The sequence below is a fragment of the Bombina bombina genome, chromosome 6 (genome assembly GCF_027579735.1).
Source record: "Bombina bombina isolate aBomBom1 chromosome 6, aBomBom1.pri, whole genome shotgun sequence".
In the NCBI taxonomy this organism is placed as follows: domain Eukaryota; kingdom Metazoa; phylum Chordata; class Amphibia; order Anura; family Bombinatoridae; genus Bombina; species Bombina bombina.
In genome coordinates, this window is record NC_069504.1 from 890,622,962 (window position 1) to 890,644,549 (window position 21,588).

The 21,588-nt window shown below is 40.9% G+C and overlaps 1 protein-coding gene across 2 annotated transcripts in view; it reads left to right on the forward strand.

Moving 5' to 3' along the window:
- ACAP1 (ArfGAP with coiled-coil, ankyrin repeat and PH domains 1) overlaps positions 1-21,588 on the forward strand; it is a 229,932-nt gene that overhangs the window by 78,299 nt on the left and 130,045 nt on the right. For both annotated transcript variants that reach the window (XM_053718448.1, XM_053718449.1), the window contains 2 exons: positions 3,508-3,565; positions 3,808-3,927. In XM_053718448.1, the coding sequence (XP_053574423.1) occupies positions 3,508-3,565; positions 3,808-3,927 (178 nt within the window). The remainder of the gene's footprint in view (positions 1-3,507; positions 3,566-3,807; positions 3,928-21,588) is intronic.

Sequence of the window (21,588 nt, forward strand, 5' to 3'; positions counted from 1 at the left end):
TCCCAAAAAAGAAGGAACTTTCAGACCAATTCTGGATCTCAAGATCCTAAACAAATTCCCCATCCTTCAAGATGGAGACCATTCGGACTATTTTGCCACTGTGGACTTAAAGGATGTGTATCTACACATTCCTATCCACAAAGATCATTACCAGTTCCTCAGGTTTGCCTTTCTGGACAAGCATTACCAGTTTGTGGCTCTTCCCTTTGGGTTGGCCACGGCTCCCAGAATTTTCACAAAGGTGCTAGGGTCCCTTCTGGCGGTTCTAAGGCCGCTGGGCATAGGTGTGGCGCCTTATTTGGACGATATCTTAATCCAGGCGTCAACTTACCAACTAGCCAAATCTCACACGGACATAGTGTTGGCTTTTCTAAGATCTCACGGGTGGAAGATGAACGTAAAAAAGAGTTCACTTATCCCTCTCACAAGAGTTCCATTCCTGGGAACTCTGATAGATTCGGTGGACATGAAACTTTTTCTGACAGAGGTCAAGAAATCAAAGATTTTAACCACCTGCCGAGCTCTTCATTCCATTCCTCGGCCGTCAGTGGCTCAGTGTATGGAAGTAATCGGACTAATGGTAGCGGCAATGGACATAATTCCGTTTGCTCGTTTGCATCTCAGGCCACTGCAGCTATGCATGCTCAAACAGTGGAATGGGGATTATGCGGATTTATCGCCTCAGATAAATCTGGATCAAGAGACCAAAGACTCTCTTCTTTGGTGGTTGTCACAGGATCATCTGTCCCAGGGAATGTGTTTCCGCAGGCCAGCATGGGTCATAGTGACGACGGACGCCAGCCTATTGGGCTGGGGTGCAGTCTGGAACTCCCTGAAAGCACAGGGTGTGTGGACTCAGGAGGAGGTTCTCCTCCCGATCAATATTCTAGAACTGAGAGCGATATTCAATGCACTTCAGGCGTGGCCTCAGCTGGCTTCGGCCAGATTCATAAGATTCCAGTCGGACAATATCACGACTGTAGCATATATCAATCATCAGGGGGGAACAAAGAGTTCTCTAGCGATTATAGATGTTACCAAAATAATTTGATGGGCAGAGACTCACTCTTGCCATCTGTCAGCAATCTATATCCCAGGAGTGGAGAACTGGGAAGCGGATTTTCTAAGTCGTCAGTGTGGATGGGAACTCCATCCAGAGGTGTTTGCACAATTGATTCAGCAATGGGGCACACCAGAATTGGAGCTGATGGCGTCTCGTCAGAATGCCAAACTTCCTCGTTACGGGTCCAGGTCAAGGGATCCCCAGGCAGTACTGATAGATGCTCTGGTAGTACCCTGGTCGTTCGACCTGGCTTATGTGTTTCCACCATTTCCTCTCCTTCCTCGTTTGATTGCCAGAATCAAACCGGAGAGAGCTTCAGTGATTTTGATAGCACCTGCGTGGCCAAGCAGGACTTGGTATGCAGACCTGGTGGACATGCCATCTCTTCCACCATGGTCTCTGCCACTGAGACGGGACCTTCTGATTCAAGGTCCATTCCAGCATCCAAATCTAGTTTCTCTGAGATTGAGATTGAACGCTTGATCTTATCCAAGCGGGGGTTCTCTGAGTCGGTCATAGATACCTTGATTCAGGCTCGAAAGCCTGTCACCAGGAAAATTTATCATAAGATATGGCGTAAATATCTTTATTGGTGCGAATCCAAGGGCTACCCATGGAGTAAGATCAGGATTCCTAGGATTTTGTCCTTTCTCCAAGAAGGATTGGAGAAGGGGCTATCGGCTAGTTCCTTAAAGGGACAGATATCTGCTTTATCAATTCTACTGCACAAACGTCTGGCAGATGTTCCAGACGTTCAGTCGTTCTGTCAGGCTTTAGTTAGAATCAAGCCTGTGTTTAAACCTGTTGCTCCGCCATGGAGTTTGAATTTAGTTCTTAAAGTTCTTCAAGGGGTTCCGTTTGAACCTATGCATTCCATAGATATTAAGCTTCTATCTTGGAAAGTTCTGTTTTTAGTTGCTATCTCTTCGGTTCGAAGAGTTTCTGAACTATCTGCATTACAATGCGACTCGCCTTATCTTGTTTTCCATGCTGATAAGGTGGTTCTGCGTACCAAACCTGGATTCCTTCCTAAGGTTGTTTCTAATAAGAATATTAATCAGGAAATTGTTGTTCCTTCTCTGTGTCCTAATCCTTCCTCTAAGAAGGAGCGTCTATTGCATAACTTGGACGTGGTTCGTGCTTTAAAGTTTTACTTGCAAGCGGCCAAAGATTTTCGTCAAACATCTTCTTTGTTTGTTGTCTATTCTGGAAAACGTAGAGGTCAAAAAGCTACGGCTACCTCTCTTGCCTTTTGGCTAAAAAGCATCATCCGTTTGGCATACGAGACTGCTGGACAGCAGCCTCCTGAAAGAATTACAGCTCACTCTACTAGAGCGGTGGCTTCCACATGGGCTTTTAAAAATTATGCTTCTGTTGAACAGATTTGTAAGGCTGCGACTTGGTCTTCGCTTCATACCTTTTCCAAATTTTACAAATTTGATACCTTTGCTTCTTCGGAGGCTGTTTTTGGGAGAAAAGTTGTTCAGGCAGTGGTGCCTTCTGTTTAACCATCTGTCTTGTCCCTCCTGTTCATCCGTGTCCTGTAGCTTTGGTATTGTATCCCACAAGTACTGGATGAATCCGTGGACTCGTCTTACCTTTATAGAAGAAAACTAAATTTATGCTTACCTGATAAATTGATTTCTTCTATGGTAAGACGAGTCCACGGCCCGCCCTATCATTTTAAGACAGATTATATTTTTTGATTTATTTTGCACCTTGTAGTTTCTCCTTTTTCTTCCTGTACCTTCGGTCGAATGACTGGGGGGTGGTGCTAAGGGAGGAGCTATATAGACAGCTCTGCTGTGGTGCTCTTTGCCACTTCCTGTAGGGAAGGATAATATCCCACAAGTAATGGATGAATCCGTGGACTCGTCTTACCATAGAAGAAATAAATTTATCAGGTAAGCATTAATTTAGTTTTTATCAGAAAGTGTTTATATGACTGTAACTGTACTTTTAAGTGTATTTATGTTGTGTTTAATTAAACTTTTTTCTTCCCCTACCCTTTACACGAGCTCTCAAGCCGCTCTAAACCAACGAGTGTAAATGGTGATTAGCGGTTTACTTTAAACTTGTAATATGCACGCTATTTACCACGTACTCACAAAGCCTGTAAAAAGCCAAAAGTGTTCCCACACAAAAGATAGCACTCCACTTGTAATCTAGCCCTAAATATGTTGAGGTTATTCCCTGCATCCCACTTGTCATCGTGGTAACAAAGTTAGGAACAAGCAAGAATATTGAGGAGTCAGCTACTTTCTATTCTATAAGGAGATATAAGGAGATGTGGATCACTACATATAAGGGTTTGCAAGCCCTGCCCTAAGACCTTGTGACAAAACCTGGACATATTGTTTATTTACAAGCTTGATTTTAAGATCAGTATCGCTATATATTTCTGTGTCTATGGTCTTGGTATTATCTAATATTTCTATTTTCAGGGCGGCAATGGAAGAGGTGGAGTGTGAAGTATCTGATTTGGAGTCTCGTCTCGAAAAAGTGAGAGCCAAAATGTTTGTAAAATAATTGAGACAGTAGGAATGGGATTGCTATTAAATCGTGGGAGGGAATATATAGGGTTTACACCCAAGGTAAGAGAAATCAAGGCTTATCATTAAACATGTGATTAATATCTGTGGGAGAGTTTAACAGAAATAAAAATAAAAAACATCTGGAAGCTAATGGAGGGGTGTTTGCATACAACGGACAAAGTTTTTATGTTTTTTCTCCCTTTATATCAGCTGGTCAAGCTCTCCTCTGTAATGACTGATGGTGGACGACAGTACTGTGGTTCCAGCCGCCATTTTGTTTGTGCGCTGCGTGAATTATCTCAGCACTCTCCTAAAGACACCATGCTAAAAGTCAGTATATAACCATGGTTTGTATAAAATCTATATCCCAAAGAGCACATTAAAATAAGCTGTAAGAGAGTTGTGCAATATACAGTGTTATTTTGCTGTATCTTGCAGCATCTTCTGGCAGGCTAGGGGGGTAATCAATGCCTATCTCTATCCCAACCCCTAAAGATACACCTAACTTTAACCCTTACCTTTAACCTTAAAACCTAACTATACCAATAATCTTAACCCTTACTTTAACCTATAACCAAAACTGTTTAGCTGCTTTCCATCAAATTTTAAATATGATTTTGAAAAGCTTTTATTAAATAAATCTGCTTACCCTTTCAAATTCTATAATTGTTGTTCTGTGTAAGGAAAGGCTACATAATCCAAAGTTAAAATCCCCCCAAAATATCCTGCAGGGGGGGTGAATTGTCCTTTTCATTTTATTACGTAGTTGTCCTTCATGTCTCTATACTTTTTAACCCCATAAAGCATGCTACATAGTGTTTTAATTGACTCTACTACACCTCAACATAAAAATTGAGGTCTAAGATTTATTATAGTTTATAGGATATTTGGTTACACATATTTGACACTTGCTGGCATGCAGAGAAATCTAGCTGTTTCTCCTTTATATTTAGGGCCTCGTGTAGTGAGATAAACTGCTCACAAGCTAAAATTTACCTTTTAAAAATTATTTGAGGGACTTCTCAGTAGGGATGAAATTCCTAATCTCTCTGTTTCTAGATTACAGTATAGTATAGATTACAGTATAGATTATAGTATAGATTACAGTATAGTATAGATTATAGTATAGTACTTTGCACGCAAACACAGCCAGAAGTAAACTTTTAATGCGCCCAGGTTAGCACGTGTATTACAAGTTGAAAGTAAAATTTTGCGTGCAAGCTAAAGCCAACTCCCGCTAAATTTAGGACTTTGGATATTCTGTCCACGCAAACTTCTTCTTCATAGACTTCAATGGAGAGCACAAACTGGAAAAAAAACTAACGCTTAACGCTTGCGCACTAACCCAACAGGAGTTAAACCTGCAGTATTAACCTGAAGGTAGTTATGAATATTTTACATTCCAATGTTCTTCACATAGAAGAAAATGTATAAATCTATATATAGCTCATGTATTTTTGGAAAAATATATATCTATGCCTAAATATAAATATATATAATATATATATATATATATATGTGTGTGTTTGTGTGTGTGTATATATATATATATATATATGTGTATATATATATATATATAGGAATATCTATTTAAAAATACATAGAACATTTTCTCCAACATTGGTGTGTCCGGTCCACGGCGTCATCCTTACTTGTGGGAATATCTCTTCCCCAACAGGAAATGGCAAAGAGTCCCAGCAAAGCTGGCCATATAGTCCCTCCTAGGCTCCGCCCACCCCAGTCATTCTCTTTGCCGTTGCACAGGCAACATCTTCACGGAGATGGTTAAGAGTTTGTGGTGTTTAGTTGTAGTTTTTTATTCTACTATCAAGAGTTTGTTATTTTAAAATAGTGCTGGTATGTACTATTTACTCTGAAACAGAAAAGGATGAAGAATTCTGTTTGTGAGAGGAAGATGATTTTAGCAGACAGTAACTAAAATCGATTGCTGTTTCCACATAGGACTGTTGAGATGAAGTAACTTCAGTTGGGGGAAACAGTTAGCAGACTTTTCTGCTTAAGGTATGACTAGCCATATTTCTAACAAGACTGTGTAATGCTGGAAGGCTGTCATTTCCCCTCATGGGGACCGGTAAGCCATTTTCTTAGTCTCAAAAAGAATAAAGGGCTTAATATGGGCTATAAAACTGGTAGACACTTTTATGGGCTAAATCGATTGCTTTATTTGGACACTATATACATGTTTATGCTGATAATTCACACATAAACTTTTTAACGGCAGGCACTGTGTTAGACACCTTTTCCAGTCAGGGAGGGCCTTCCCAGTTGTAGGCTGAGCCTCATTTTCGCGCCATTACTGCGCAGTTGTTTTTGAGAGCAAGACATGCAGATGCATATGTGAGGACCAGAAAGTAGTTGGAAAAGTTTCTAGAAGGCGTCATTTGGTATCGTATTCCCCTCTGGGCTTGGTAAAGTCACAGCAAAGGCTGTAGCTGGGACTGTATAGGGGTTAAATTTGTAAACGGCTCCGGTTCCGTTATTTTAAGGGTTAAAGCTCTGAAAATTGGTATGCAATACTCTTAAGGCTTTTTTTTTTGGTAAATTTTGAACAATTCCTTCATACTTTTTCACATATTCAGTAATAAAGTGTGCTCTGTTTAAAATTTAAAGAGACAGTAACGGTTTTGTTTTAAAACGTTTTTTGTGCTTTATTGACAAGTTTAAGCCTATTTAACATGTCTGTGCCTTCAGATAAGCTATGTTCTATATGTGTGAAAGCCAAGTGTGTCTCCCCACTCAAAATTGTGTGATAATTGTGCCATAGCGTCCAAACAAAGTAAGGACAGTACTGCCACAGATAATGAAATTGCCCAAGATGATTCCTCAGATGAGGGGAGTAGACATGATACTACATCATCCCCTACTGTGTCTACACCAGTTTTGCCCACGCAGGAGGCCCCTAGTACATCTAGCGCGCCAATGCTTATTACCATGCAACAATTGACGGCTGTAATGGATAACTCCATAGCAAATATTTTATCCAAAATGCCTGCATATCAGAGAAAGCGCGATTGCTCTGTTTTAAACACTGAAGAGCAGGAGGGCGCTGATGATAATTGTTCTGTCATACCCTCACACCAATCTGAAGTGGCCATGAGGGAGGTTTTGTCAGATGGGGAAATTTCAGATTCAGGAAAAATTTCTCAACAAGCTGAACCTGATGTTGTGACATTTAAATTTAAATTAGAACATCTCCGCGCACTGCTTTAGGAGGTGTTATCTACTCTGGATGATTGTGACAACTTGGTCATTCCAGAGAAATTATGTAAGATGGACAAGTTTCTAGAGGTTCCGGTGCACCCCGACGCTTTTCCTATACCCAAGCGGGTGGCGGACATAGTGAATAAGGAGTGGGAGAAGCCCGGCATACCTTTTGTTCCCCCACCTATATTTAAGAAATTATTTCCTATGGTCGACCCCAGAAAGGACTTATGGCAGACAGTCCCTAAGGTCGAGGGGGCAGTTTCTACTCTAAACAAGCGAACTACTATCCCTATCGAGGATAGTTGTGCTTTCAAAGATCCTATGGATAAAAAATTGGAAGGTTTGCTTAAAAAGATTTTTGTACAGCAGGGTTACCTTCTACAACCCATTTCGTGCATTGTTCCCGTCACTACAGCAGCGTGGTTCTGGTTCGAGGAACTAGAAAAGTCGCTCAGTAGAGAGACTCCGTATGAGGAGGTTATGGACAGAGTTCACGCACTTAAGTTGGCTAACTCTTTTATTTTAGATGCCGCTTTGCAATTAGCTAGATTAGCGGCGAAAAATTCAGGGTTTGCAATTGTGGCGCGCAGAGCGCTTTGGCTAAAGTCTTGGTCAGCGGATGTATCATCCAAGACAAAATTGCTTAACATCTCTTTCAAAGGTAAAACTCTCTTTGGGCCAGAATTGAAAGAGATTATCTCAGACATCACTGGGGGAAAGGGCCACGCCCTTCCACAAGATAGGCCTTTCAAGGCCAAGAATAAGTCTAATTTTCGTTCCTTTCGTAATTTCAGGAACGGACCGGGCTCTAATTCTGCATCCTCTAAGCAAGAGGGTAATACCTCACAGTCCAAACCAGCCTGGAAACCGATGCAAGGCTGAAACAAGGGTAAGCAGGCCAAGAAGCCTGCCGCTGCTAACAAAACAGCATGAAGGAGTAGCCCCCGATCCGGGACCGGATCTAGTGGGGGGCAGACTCTCTCTCTTTGCTCAGGCTTGGGCAAGAGATGTTCAGGATCCCTGGACGCTAGAAATAGTTTCTCAGGGTTATCTTTTGGAATTCAAGGGACTACCCCCAAGGGGAAGGTCCCACATGTCTCACTTATCCTCAAACCAAATAAAGAGACAGGCGTTCTTACATTGTGTAGAAGACCTGTTAAAGATGGGAGTGATACACCCCGTTCCAATAACGGAACAAGGAATGGGATTTTACTCAAATCTGTTCGTAGTTCCCAAAAAAGAGGGAACCTTCAGACCAATTCTGGATTTAAAGATCCTAAACAAATTTCTCAGGGTACCATCGTTCAAAATGGAAACCATTCGAACGATTCTACCCACTATCCAGGAAGGTCAATTTATGACTACCGTGGATCTAAAGGATGCGTACCTACATATTCCTATCCACAAAGAACATCATCAGTTCCTGAGGTTCGCCTTTCTGGACAAACATTACCAGTTTGTGGCCCTCCCATTCGGATTAGCCACAGCTCCAAGGATTTTCACAAAGGTACTCGGGTCCCTTCTAGCGGTTCTAAGACCGAGGGGCATTGCAGTAGTACCATACTTGGACGACATTCTAATACAAGCGTCGTCCCTTTCAAAATCAAAGGCTCATACAGACATCGTTCTGGCCTTTCTCAGATCTCACGGATGGAAGGTGAACATAGAAAAAAGTTCTCTGTCTCCGTCAACCAGAGTTCCCTTCTTGGGAACAATAATAGATTCCTTAGAAATGAAGATCTTTCTGACAGATGTCAGAAAGTCAAAACTTCTAAGCGCTTGTCAAGTTCTTCATTCTGTTCCACGTCCTTCCATAGCTCAGTGCATGGAAGTAGTAGGGTTGATGGTTGCGGCAATGGACATAGTTCCTTTTGCGCGAATTCATCTAAGACCATTACAACTGTGCATGCTGAAACAGTGGAATGGGGATTATGCAGACTTGTCTCCAGTGATTCAAGTAGATCAGAAGACCAGAGACTCACTCCGTTGGTGGCTAACCCAGGATCACCTATCCCAGGGAATGAGCTTCCGCAGTCCAGAGTGGGTCATAGTCACGACCGACGCCAGCCTAGTGGGCTGGGGCGCGGTCTGGGAATCCCTGAAAGCTCAGGGACTGTGGTCTCGGGAAGAGTCTCTTCTCCCGATAAACATTCTGGAACTAAGAGCGATATTCAATGCTCTCAAGGCTTGGCCTCAGCTAGCAAAGGCCAGATTCATAAGATTCCAATCAGACAACATGTAGACTGTTGCGTATCTCAATCATCAGGGGGGAACAAGGAGTTCCCAGGCGATGAAAGAAGTGACCAAAATAATACAATGGGCGGTGAATCACTCCTGCCACCTATCTGCGATCCACATTCCAGGTGTGGAAAACTGGGAAGCGGATTATTTGAGTCGTCAGACATTCCATCCGGGGGAGTGGGAACTCCACCCGGAGATCTTTGCCCAGTTGACGCAACTATGGGGCATTCCAGACATGGATCTGATGGCGTCTCGTCAGAACTTCAAAGTCCCTTGCTACGGGTCCAGATCCAGGGATCCCAAGGCGACTCTAGTGGATGCACTAGTAGCGCCTTGGACCTTCAACCTAGCTTATGTGTTTCCACCGTTTCCTCTCATTCCCAGGCTGGTAGCCAGGATCAAACAGGAGAGGGCCTCGGTGATCTTGATAGCAGACCTGGTGAATATGTCATCGGTTCCACCATGGAAGCTACCTTTGAGACAGGACCTTCTTGTTCAGGGTCCATTCGAACATCCAAATCTGGTCTCCCTCCAGCTGACGGCTTGGAGATTGAACGCTTGATTCTATCAAAGCGTGGGTTTTCAGATTCTGTGATTGATACTCTGGTTCAGGCCAGAAAACCGGTAACTAGAAAGATTTACCATAAGATATGGAAAAGATATATCTGCTGGTGTGAATCCAAGGGATTACCTTGGAATAAGATTAAAATTCCTAAGATTCTTTCCTTTCTGCAAGAAGGTTTGGATAAAGGATTATCTGCGAGTTCTCTAAAGGGACAGATTTCTGCTTTATCTGTCTTACTACACAAACGACTGGCAGCTATGCCAGATGTTCAGGCATTTGTTCAGGCTCTGGTTAGGATCAAGCCTGTTTACAGACCTTTGACTCCTCCCTGGAGTTTAAATTTAGTTCTTTCAGTTCTTCAAGGGGTTCCGTTTGAACCTCTACATTCCATAGATATTAAGTTGTTATCTTGGAAAGTTTTGTTTTTGGTTGCTATTTCTTCTGCTAGAAGAGTTTCAGAGTTATCTGCTCTGTAGTGTACTCCGCCCTATCTGGTGTTCCATGCAGATAAGGTGGTTTTGCATACTATGCCTGGTTTTCTTCCAAAGGTTGTTTCTAACAAAAATATTAACCAGGAGATAGTTGTACCTTCTTTGTGTCTGAATCCAGTTTCAAAGAAGGAACGTTTGTTACACAATTTGGACGTAGTCCGTGCTCTAAAATTCTATTTAGAAGCTACAAAAGATTTCAGACAAACATCTTCTCTGGTAAAAGGAGAGGACAAAAAGCGACTTCTACCTCTCTTTCTTTTTGGCTTAAAAGCATCATCCGATTGGCTTACGAGACTGCCGGACGGCAGCCTCCTGAAAGAATCACAGCTCACTCATCTAGGGCTGTGGCTTCCACATGGGCCTTCAAGAACGAGGCTTCTGTTGATCAGATATGTAAGGCAGCGACTTGGTCTTCACTGCACACTTTTGCCAAATTTTACAAATTTGATACTTTTGCTTCTTCGGAGGCTATTTTTGGGAGAAAGGTTTTGCAAGCCGTGGTGCCTTCCGTTTAGGTGACCTGATTTTCTCCCTCCCTTCATCCGTGTCCTAAAGCTTTGGTATTGGTTCCCTCAAGTAAGGATGACGCCGTGGACCGGACACACCAATGTTGGAGAAAATAGAATTTATGCTTACCTGATAAATTACTTTCTCCAACGGTGTGTCCGGTCCACGGCCCGCCCTGGTTTTTTAATCAGGTCTGATGAATTATTTTCTCTAACTACAGTCACCACGGTACCATATGGTTTCTCCTATTTTTTTCCTCCTGTCCGTCGGTCGAATGACTGGGGTGGGCGGAGCCTAGGAGGGACTATATGGCCAGCTTTGCTGGGACTCTTTGCCATTTCCTGTTGGGGAAGAGATATTCCCACAAGTAAGGATGACGCCGTGGACCGGACACACCGTTGGAGAAAGTAATTTATCAGGTAAGCATAAATTCTGTTTTTTCTATGTGACGAACATTTGAATGTAAAATATTTACAAAACATACACTGTAAAACACAATATTAAAATTGCATAAAAATAATTTTTCATGTTTTCAGGTGTTTGAGTGGAAAGGGCTCCAAAGTATATATACATACGTATGTATGTGTACACGTGTGTGTGTATATAAGTGTATATATGTACATACATACATGTATGCACATATAAACATAAATACACATGTATACACATATACATACAGTATATACAAACATACACATATTTAGACAAGTGTATATATGTATGTATACATCCATTATAGCCCTTTCCATTCAAATACCTTGTTATATACCATATATCTTTTAACCCTTATAATTAATTTTATTAATATTCATATTTCTCTTGTTAAGTGTATTCAGTCCACGGATCATCCATTACTTATGGGATATATTCCCTTCCCAACAGGAAGTTGCAAGAGGATCACCCCCAGCAGAGCTGCTATATAGCTCCTCCCCTCACATGTCATATCCAGTCATTCTCTTGCAACCCTCAACATAGATGGAGGTCGTGAGAGTAGTGTGGTGTTTTATACTTAATTATTTCTTCAATCAAAAGTTTGTTATTTTTAAATGGCACCGGAGTGTGCTGTTTTTTTCTCAGGCAGTATTTGGAAGAAGAATCTGCCTGCGTTTTCTATGATCTTAGCAGAAGTAACTAAGATCCACTGGCTGTTCTCGCACATTCTGAGGAGTGGGGTAACTTCAGAAAGGGAATAGCGTGCGAGGTCTCCTGCAAATAAGGTATGTGCAGTAAAATATTTTTCTAAGGAATGGAATTGACTAAGAAAATACTGCTGATACCGAAGTAATGTAAGTAAAGCCTTAAATGCAGTGAAGCGACTGGTATCAGGCTGATTAATGTATGTGCAGTAAAGTAATTTTCTAAGGAATGGAATTTGACTAAGAAAATGCTGCTAATACCGAAGTAATGTAATAAGCGTTAAATGCAGTAGAAGTGACTGGTATCAGGCTTATCAATAGAGATACATACTCTGTTAAAAAAATGATGTTTAAAAACGTTTGCTGGCATGTTTAATCGTTTTTTGAGGTACATTGGTGATAAAACTTATTGGGGCATGATTTTTTCCACATGGCTGACTTATATTTCTGCATAGAGACAGTAACTGAGGCTTCCCACTGTTGTAATAATGAGTGGGAGGGGCCTATTTTAGCGCTTTTTTGCGTAGTAAAAATTCAGTCTCAGTCTTCCTGCTTCTTCCTGCATGATCCAGGACGTCTCTAGAGAGCTCAAGGGACTTCAAAAGTCATTTTGAGGGAGGTAATCAGTCACAGCAGACCTGTGACAGTGTGTTTGACTGTGTTAAAAACGTTTTTTTCTCTATTGATTATCCGTTTTGGGTATTAAGGGGTTAATCATCCATTTGCAAATGGGTGCAATGCTCTGCTAACTTAATACATTTACTGTGAAAATTTGGTTGCTATAACTGATTTGGTTCATTGTTATTTCAACTGAGACAATTTTTTTGTGCTTCTTAAAGGCGCAGTAGCGTTTTTTTTATATTGCTTGTAAATTTATTTTAAAGTGTTTTCCAAGCTTGCTAGTCTCATTACTAGTATGTTTAAACATGTCTGACACAGATGAATCTGTTTGTTCACTATGTTTGAAGGCCGGTGTGGAGCCCCATAGAAATATGTGTACTAAATGTATTGATTTCACTTTAAATAATAAAGGTCAGTCTTTATCTGTTAAAGAATTATCACCAGACAACGAGGGGGAAGTTATGCCGACTAACTCTCCTCACGTGTCAGTACCTTTGCCTCCCGCTCAGGAGGCGCGTGATATTGTGGTGCCAAGTACATCAGAGACGCCCATAGCAATCACTTTACTGGACATGGCTACTATTATGAATAATACCCTGACAGAAGTATTATCTAAATTTCCAGAATTAAGAGGCAAGCGCGATAGCTCTGGGATAAGGACAGAGCGTGCCGGTGCTGTGAGAGCCATGTCCGATACTGCGTCACAGTTTGCAGAACATGAGGACGGAGAGCTTCATTCTGTGGGTGACGGATCTGATCCAGGGAAACCGGATTCAGAGATCTCTAATTTTAAATTTAAGCTTGAGAACCTCCGTGTGTTGCTAGGGGAGGTTTTAGCGGCTCTGAATGACTGTAACACAGTTGCAATTCCAGAGAAATTATGTAGGCTGGATAGATACTATGCGGTGCCGGTGTGTACTGACGTTTTTCCTATACCTAAAAGGCTTACAGAAATTATTAGCAAGGAGTGGGATAGACCCGGTGTGCCCTTTTCCCCACCTCCTATATTTAGGAAAATGTTTCCAATAGACGCCACTACACGGGACTTATGGCAGACGGTCCCTAAGGTGGAGGGAGCAGTTTCTACTTTAGCAAAGCGTACCACTATCCTGGTGGAGGATAGTTGTGCTTTTTCGGATCCAATGGATAAAAAAACTAGAAGGTTACCTTAAGAAAATGTTTGTTCAACAAGGTTTTATCTTACAGCCCCTTGCATGCATTGCTCCTGTAACTGCTGCTGCGGCTTTCTGGTTTGAGTCTCTAGAAGAGGCCATTCACACAGCTCCATTGGATGAAATTATGGACAAGCTTAAAGCACTTAAGCTAGCTAATGCATTTGTTTCTGATGCCATTGTACATTTAACTAAACTAACGGCTAAGAACTCCGGATTCGCCATCCAGGCGCGCAGAGCGCTATGGCATAAATCCTGGTCAGCTGACGTGACTTCTAAATCTAAATTGCTTAATATTCATTTCAAGGGGCAGACCTTATTCGGGCCCGGTTTGAAAGAAATTATCGCTGACATTACTGGAGGTAAGGGTCATACTCTTCCTCAGGACAGGGCCAAATCAAAGGCCAAACAGTCTAATTTTCGTGCCTTTCGAAACTTCAAGGCAGGAGCAGCATCAACTTCCTCCGCTCCAAAACAGGAAGGAACTGTTGCTCGTTACAGACAGGCCTGGAAAACTAACCAGTCCTGGAACAAGGGCAAGCATGAAGGGATGGCCCCCTGTCCGGAAACGGATCTAGTGGGGGGCAGACTTTCTCTCTTCGCCCAGGCGTGGGCAAGAGATGTCCAGGATCCCTGGGCGTTGGAGATCATATCTCAGGGATATCTTCTGGACTTCAAAGCTTCTCCTCCTCGAGGGAGATTCCATCTATCAAGGTTATCAGAAAACCAGATAAAGAAAAAGGCATTCCTACGCTGTGTACAAGACCTCCTAGTAATGGGGGTGATCCACCCTGTCCCGCGGACGGAACAAGGGCAAGGATTTTACTCAAATCTGTTTGTGGTCCCCAAGAAAGAGGGAACCTTCAGACCAATCTTGGATCTAAAGATCTTAAACAAATTCCTAAGAGTTCCATCATTCAAAATGGAAACTATTCGAACCATCCTACCCATGATCCAAGAGGGTCAGTACATGACCACAGTGGACTTAAAGGATGCCTACCTTCACATACCGATTCACAAAGATCATTATCGGTACCTAAGATTTGCCTTTCTAGACAGGCATTACCAGTTTGTAGCTCTTCCCTTCGGGTTAGCTACGTCCCCGAGAATTTTTACAAAGGTTCTGGGCTCACTTCTGGCGGTTCTAAGACCGCAAGGCATAGCGGTAGCTCCGTATCTAGACGACATTCTGATACAGGCGTCAAGTTTTCAAATTGCCAAGTCTCATACAGAAATGGTTCTGGCATTTCTGAGGTCGCATGGGTGGAAGGTGAACGTGGAAAAGAGTTCTCTCTTACCACTCACAAGAGTCTCCTTCTTAGGGACTCTTATAGATTCTGTAGAGATGAAAATTTACCTGACGGAGTCCAGGTTATCAAAAATTCTAAATGCTTGCCGTGTCCTTCATTCCATTCCACGCCCGTCAGTGGCTCAGACCGCTGCAATTATGCATGCTAAGTCAGTGTAATGGGGATTACTCAGATTTGTCCCCTCTACTAAATCTGGATCAAGAGACCAGAGATTTTCTTCTCTGGTGGGTTTCTCGGGTCCATCTGTCCAAGGGTATGACCTTTCGCAGGCCAGATTAGACGATTGTAACAACAGATGCCAGCCTTCTAGGTTGGGGCGCAGTCTGGAACTCCCTGAAGGCTCAGGGATCGTGGACTCAGGAGGAGAAACTCCTCCCAATAAATATTCTGGAGTTAAGAGCAATATTCAATGCTCTTCTAGCTTGGCCTGAGTTAGCAACACTGAGGTTCATCAGATTTCAGTCGGACAACATCACGACTGTGGCTTACATCAACCATCAAGGGGGAACCAGGAGTTCCCTAGCGATGTTAGAAGTCTCAAGGATAATTCGCTGGGCAGAGTCTCACTCTTGCCACCTGTCAGCGATTTACATCCCAGGCGTGGAGAACTGGGAGGCGGACTTTCTAAGTCGCCAGACTTTTCATCCGGGGGCGTGGGAACTTCATCCGGAGGTGTTCGTTCAGCTGGTTCATCGTTGGGGCAAACCAGAACTGGATCTCATGGCGTCTCGCCAGAACGCAAAGCTTCCTCGTTACGGATCCAGGTCCAGGGACCCGGGAGCAGCGCTGATAGATGCCCTAGCAGCCCCTTGGGTTTTCAACATGGCTTATGTGTTTCCACCGTTTCCGCTGCTGCCTCGACTGATTGCCAAGATCAAACAGGAGAGAGCATCGGTGATTCTGGTAGTGCCTGCGTGGCCACGCAGGACCTGGTATGCAGACCTAGTGGACATGTCGTCCTGTCCACCATGGTCTCTGCCTCTGAGGCAGGACCTTCTAATACAAGGTCCTTTCAACCATCCAAATCTAATTTCTCTGAGGCTGACTGCATGGAGATTGAACGCTTGATCCTGTCAAAGCGTGGCTTCTCGGAGTCAGTTATTGATACCTTAATACAGGCACGGAAGCCTGTTACCAGAAAAATCTACCATAAGATATGGCGTAAATATTTATATTGGTGCGAATCCAAGAGTTACTCATGGAGTAAGGTTAGGATTCCCAGGATATTGTCCTTTCTACAAGAGGGTTTAGAAAAGGGCTTATCTGCTAGTTCGTTAAAGGGACAGATTTCTGCTGTCTATTCTCTTTCACAAGCGTCTGGCAGAAGTTCCAGACGTCCAGGCTTTTTGTCAGGCTTTGGCTAGGATTAAGCCTGTGTTTAAGACTGTTGCTCCTCCGTGGAGCTTAAACTTGGTTCTTAAAGTTCTTCAAGGGGTTCCGTTTGAACCCCTTCATTCCATTGATATCAAACTTTTATCTTGGAAAGTTCTGTTTTTGATGGCTATTTCCTCGGCTCGAAGAGTCTCAGAGTTATCTGCCTTACATTGTGATTCTCCTTATCTGATTTTCCATTCAGACAAGGTAGTTCTGCGTACTAAACCTGGGTTTTTACCTAAGGTAGTTTCTAACAGGAATATCAATCAGGAGATTGTTGTTCCATCATTATGTCCTAATCCTTCTTCAAAGAAGGAACAACTTTTGCATAATCTAGACGTAGTCCGTGCCCTGAAGTTCTATTTACAGGCAACTAAAGATTTTCGTCAAACTTCTTCCCTGTTTGTCGTTTACTCTGGACAGAGGAGAAGTCAAAAAGCTTCGACAACCTCTCTTTCCTTTTGGTTTCGTAGCATAATATGTTTAGCCTATGAGACTGCTGGACAGCAGCCTCCTGAAAGAATTACAGCTCATTCCACTAGAGCTGTGGCTTCCACCTGGGCCTTTAAGAATGAGGCCTCTGTTGAACAGATTTGCAAGGCTGCGACTTGGTCTTCGCTTCACACCTTTTCAAAATTTTACAAATTTGACACTTTTGCTTCTTCTGAGGCTGTTTTTGGGAGAAAGGTTCTACAGGCAGTGGTTCCTTCCGTTTAAGTTCCTGCCTTGTCCCTCCCATCATCCGTGTACTTTAGCCTTGGTATTGGTATCCCATAAGTAATGGATGATCCGTGGACTGAATACACTTAACAAGAGAAAACATAATTTATGCTTACCTGATAAATTTATTTCTCTTGTAGTGTATTCAGTCCACGACCCGCCCTGTCTTTTTAAGGCAGATCTAAATTTTAATTAAAACTTCAGTCACCACTGCACCCTATGGTTTCTCCTTTCTTGTCTTGTTTTCGGTCGAATGACTGGATATGACATGTGAGGGGAGGAGCTATATAGCAGCTTTGCTGGGGGTGATCCTCTTGCAACTTCCTGTTGGGAAGGGAATATATCCCATAAGTAATGGATGATCCGTGGACTGAATACACTACAAGAGAAATAAATTTATCAGGTAAGCATAAATTGTTTTTTTTTATATTAGATAGTGTATATATGAGTGTAACACTTTATTTTAATGTATTTATGTTGTGTTTGGTGCAACTTTTTATTTAGCCCTAACCCTTTATGTCAGGATGTGTCGTGCTAACCCTAAGAGCACAAATTTAACTTTACTTTGAACTTCTAATGTGCGCGCAAGTTAGCACAGGCGAGATATTTCAATATCGCGTGCACGCTAATGTTAGTGCACCACTTTTAATGTAGCCCAGAAGAAGCTCAGGTCCTGCTTAAATAACTTGATACGATAAATTAGAATTGAATTACAAAACCTGTATTTAATGTTTGGTATAACAGAAAACACTTCTGTAAAGTTTGGTGATATTACAGAGGAATTTTATTTCAGGGTCTGTATGTGCACAATAGTTTATATTGAATAACATCCTGGTAGTAAGTATTTCAAAATCATGATAGACACTTTAGGCTAGATTATAAGTGGAGCGCAAGGGTTTGCGCCCGAGTGATAAGGGTATATCGCAAGGGTTTGCGCTCATCAGGCTAACCGCTAGTATTACAAGTTGAAAGTAAGCACTAGAATGATTACCGTGACTTCAGAGCTCTGGTGTTAACTGTTTCACAAAACATAAAAGTTGCACAAAACACATCCAAAATACATTACAAAGTACACATACACTCATTATAATAACACCATCTACTAAAAATTATTACAAAAAAATATTGCACACAAAAGTTATAAGGGCTTAAAGATATGAGGTCTCAGGTGTTTTAGAAAAAAATAGCAGGCAAAGGGCTTTAACATTGAGATACATACATACATATACGTGTCTAATGATGTTTGTGTATATATATATATATATATATATGTGTGTGTATGTACATATATATTTATGTATTTACATGTGTATATATGTATTTACAGACATATATACACATATAAACATATATATAAGTTCATTGGAGCCCTTTGCCGTGAAGTAGATGAAAAATGTAAAAGCATATTTATGCTATATTAATTTTTAATAAAGGTTTTAACTATGTATTTAGTGTAAATATTTCGAATTGCAATGTTCTTCACATAGCAGAATATGTTCTGTGTATTTCTAAATAGATATTCCTATATACAGTATATCTGTGTGTGTGTGTGTGTGTGTGTGTGTGTATATATATATATATATGTATATATATATGTATATATATGTGTATATATATATATATATATATATATATATATAAATCTATATATAGGTATAGATATATATAGAAATATGTATTTATGAATAAATAGGACATATTTTGCTATGTAAAGAACAATGACATATAAAATATTAATATTTTCATGTTGGATTAGTGCAAATGAGAATATATGATCAGGTTAGTGCGAGAGTGGGGTATTATGATTTTTTTCACTTTTTTTTTCTCCGTTGACTTCTATGGGGGATTACGTGAACGTGCGTGCAATATTCTAACTTCAAATTTTTGCCGATTTTGAGTTTGGTTACCGCTAGAGTGAAGACAGTTTACCTACCTGACGAGCGCAAAAATCTTACTTCTAGCGCAATTAACTTTCAAGCGGGAGCATTGATTTGCGCTTAGCTTGTGGCCCCTTTATGTGAGTAGATGTTAATGAGTTAAAACAGACAGGATGTATGTTGTGGTATACAATGAGGATGTGCATTATACGGGACAGTTATATTGTACTGTTCACTCTTCTCTAAAATACTTTGTGGGAGATGAGAGTTTTATCCAGCACCGTAGAGAACTTTAGTAAAAATATATGGCAAATGTAGGAAAAATAATTTTAGGATAATTATATTTAAAACAAAATGGAATTGCTGAGATAGTAAAGAGCAATTAGTTCCAGACGAAATACAAATTATACCACAAGGTTAAGCATTAGTCATGGTGAGTTCTGCATTTGAGATATTGGTTAGATTAGTGGTTGCTATGCAAAACCTTTGACGTTCTTGTGAAAATAATATGATGCTGGGCGACATTAGCCAAAAACTCGTTCTTTCCAGCCACTATAGCTGCATAAATTCTTATTCTGTTCTACGCAGCTCATTGGCTAAAGAATGGAGAGATCTTTGAGTTTTAGTGAATAGGGTGCATAGAATCACAGTTGAATGATTGACTTTTGAGAGATTTACCCTCAACAATATGAAATGTAATGCAAAATATTTATTCCTTTTGTATATTAACACACACTCTTGAGCCCTTTATAGATTAGTTAACCCTCAGCATTAATTCTCTGACGCTTGGAAAGAAAAATAAGTTAACAGTATTGTCCTATCTATAGCTCCAGGCCTCAGTTTGCTAAATCTGTGTTTTTTTTTGTCTGGGGTCATTTTACCAGTTTGCATAATGTTTGTGCTTAACCCATAACCGTATTATGCAGCACTTTTACTAGAACACCAACTGCTTATACAGAGCTCACAACAGTTCCATACCTCCTAATATTTTCTGGAGGCTTTCCTGGACAGGGAGGCGAGAGGGAATTGTGGGAAAAGGGCCACTGATGTTTAGTGGGCGGAACCATGGCCTGAAGGTTGTGGTTGTGAATGTGTTGTTGATGAGCTGAACAGAATTAGGACTTGTCATGGATGGAGCCTGGGTAGTTCCTAGAAACTGGGACATTTGCTCTGACAGGGAATCTGCAAAAATCCTGCAGCAATCGGGACAGCTGAGAGGATGGTAGTTCTGTTTTTTCAATTCTAGTACAGAAATGACCAACTGATGCCCACAGACCACCCAACCAATCCCAAGACTGCATTACATCAGACTACACAAACTTCCTTATCTACATTAAATTAATTCTGACTCTGAGCTGCTGGGCTATTACCACAGGCCACTTAAAGTGAGGGTAAATTCACTTCCATAACTTCACATAGTATGAAAACTCTTCTCCTAACTAGCATATTGATATGCTTATTTTGTTCCAATGTCAAATCTACTTTTAATACTGAGAGTTTTTGTCAGGCTCCGTTACCTTATTCAATGCAGCCTCTCTGAATAATTTTCCCTTAGGCTTCTTTGACTGGCAGCTCTTTCAGCCAATCAGAGCCTCACCATGCGCCCCATATAAGTTAATAACAGCACGCTCCTGTGCTTGGAACTCATGCTGGAAGTTGAACTGCGCAAACGCAACTGCTACGCTATTTGCGCAACATAAACAGTGAGGCTGCTTACTGTTAACATACTGTAAGTAGCCTCATCGTTTATGTTGCACAAATAGCGTAGCAGTTAACGCAAAAACAAAAACGCTCAGTATTAAAAGTAGATTTGACATTGGAACAAAATAAGCATATCAATAAACCTAGTTAGGAGAAGAGTTTTCATACTATGTGAAGTTATGGAAGTGAATTTACCATCACTTTAAACTCCACCCCCAAGCTTCCCAATCAAACGCATATGTAAATGCATATTTATGCAATATTCATATTTATTTAATAAAGGTTTTAACTATGCATTTACTGTAAATATTATACATTACAATTCTCTGCACATAGCAGAATATGTCTAAGTATTTCTTAATAGATATTCTGTATCTGTATATATCTATACCTGTATATAATCATCTCTATATATACTGTAGGTATAAATATATATTGTTTTAAAATAAAGAAAAGAACAGAAACATTATTCTGCACACTTTAGAGTTGTATTACCAAAGTACAATTAGGTGGAGTGTGTACGTAAATGTTTTATGATTCAATTAAAACATAGCATTTATTAAATAATATTAAAAGGTATTGTGGACCATGCCACCATTAAGCTGGAATAGGACACAAATATTAAAATAGAAAGATAAAAATAAAAAATATTTTTTACACTGCAAACTCTCCAATTCGGGGAAAGGACCCCAAAGTGTCAATTATTCAGTATCTATAGTATATCAATTTATATAATAAGGTGACTATATGATAATCCACGGTTATATAGAATATCTAAATGAGAGCGAGAACAGTAGTGCTTAACGGCGTGGCTAAAATAAGCATAAAGTCATACATATAGATTCGCCCGTATATTTACTATTAGTCTAATACCGCCACACAATTTACCAAAGACCGCTAACAAGTCCAGATTAAGTTAAATTTCTATTGCCAAAAATAGGCCAACAATTAATAAGTCACCAACTATTATATTTTAATATTTTAAAAAACAACAGATTTTGAGGAGAGAAGCAGTGCTAGCGCCTAAATATATATTGTACCAAAATACTAT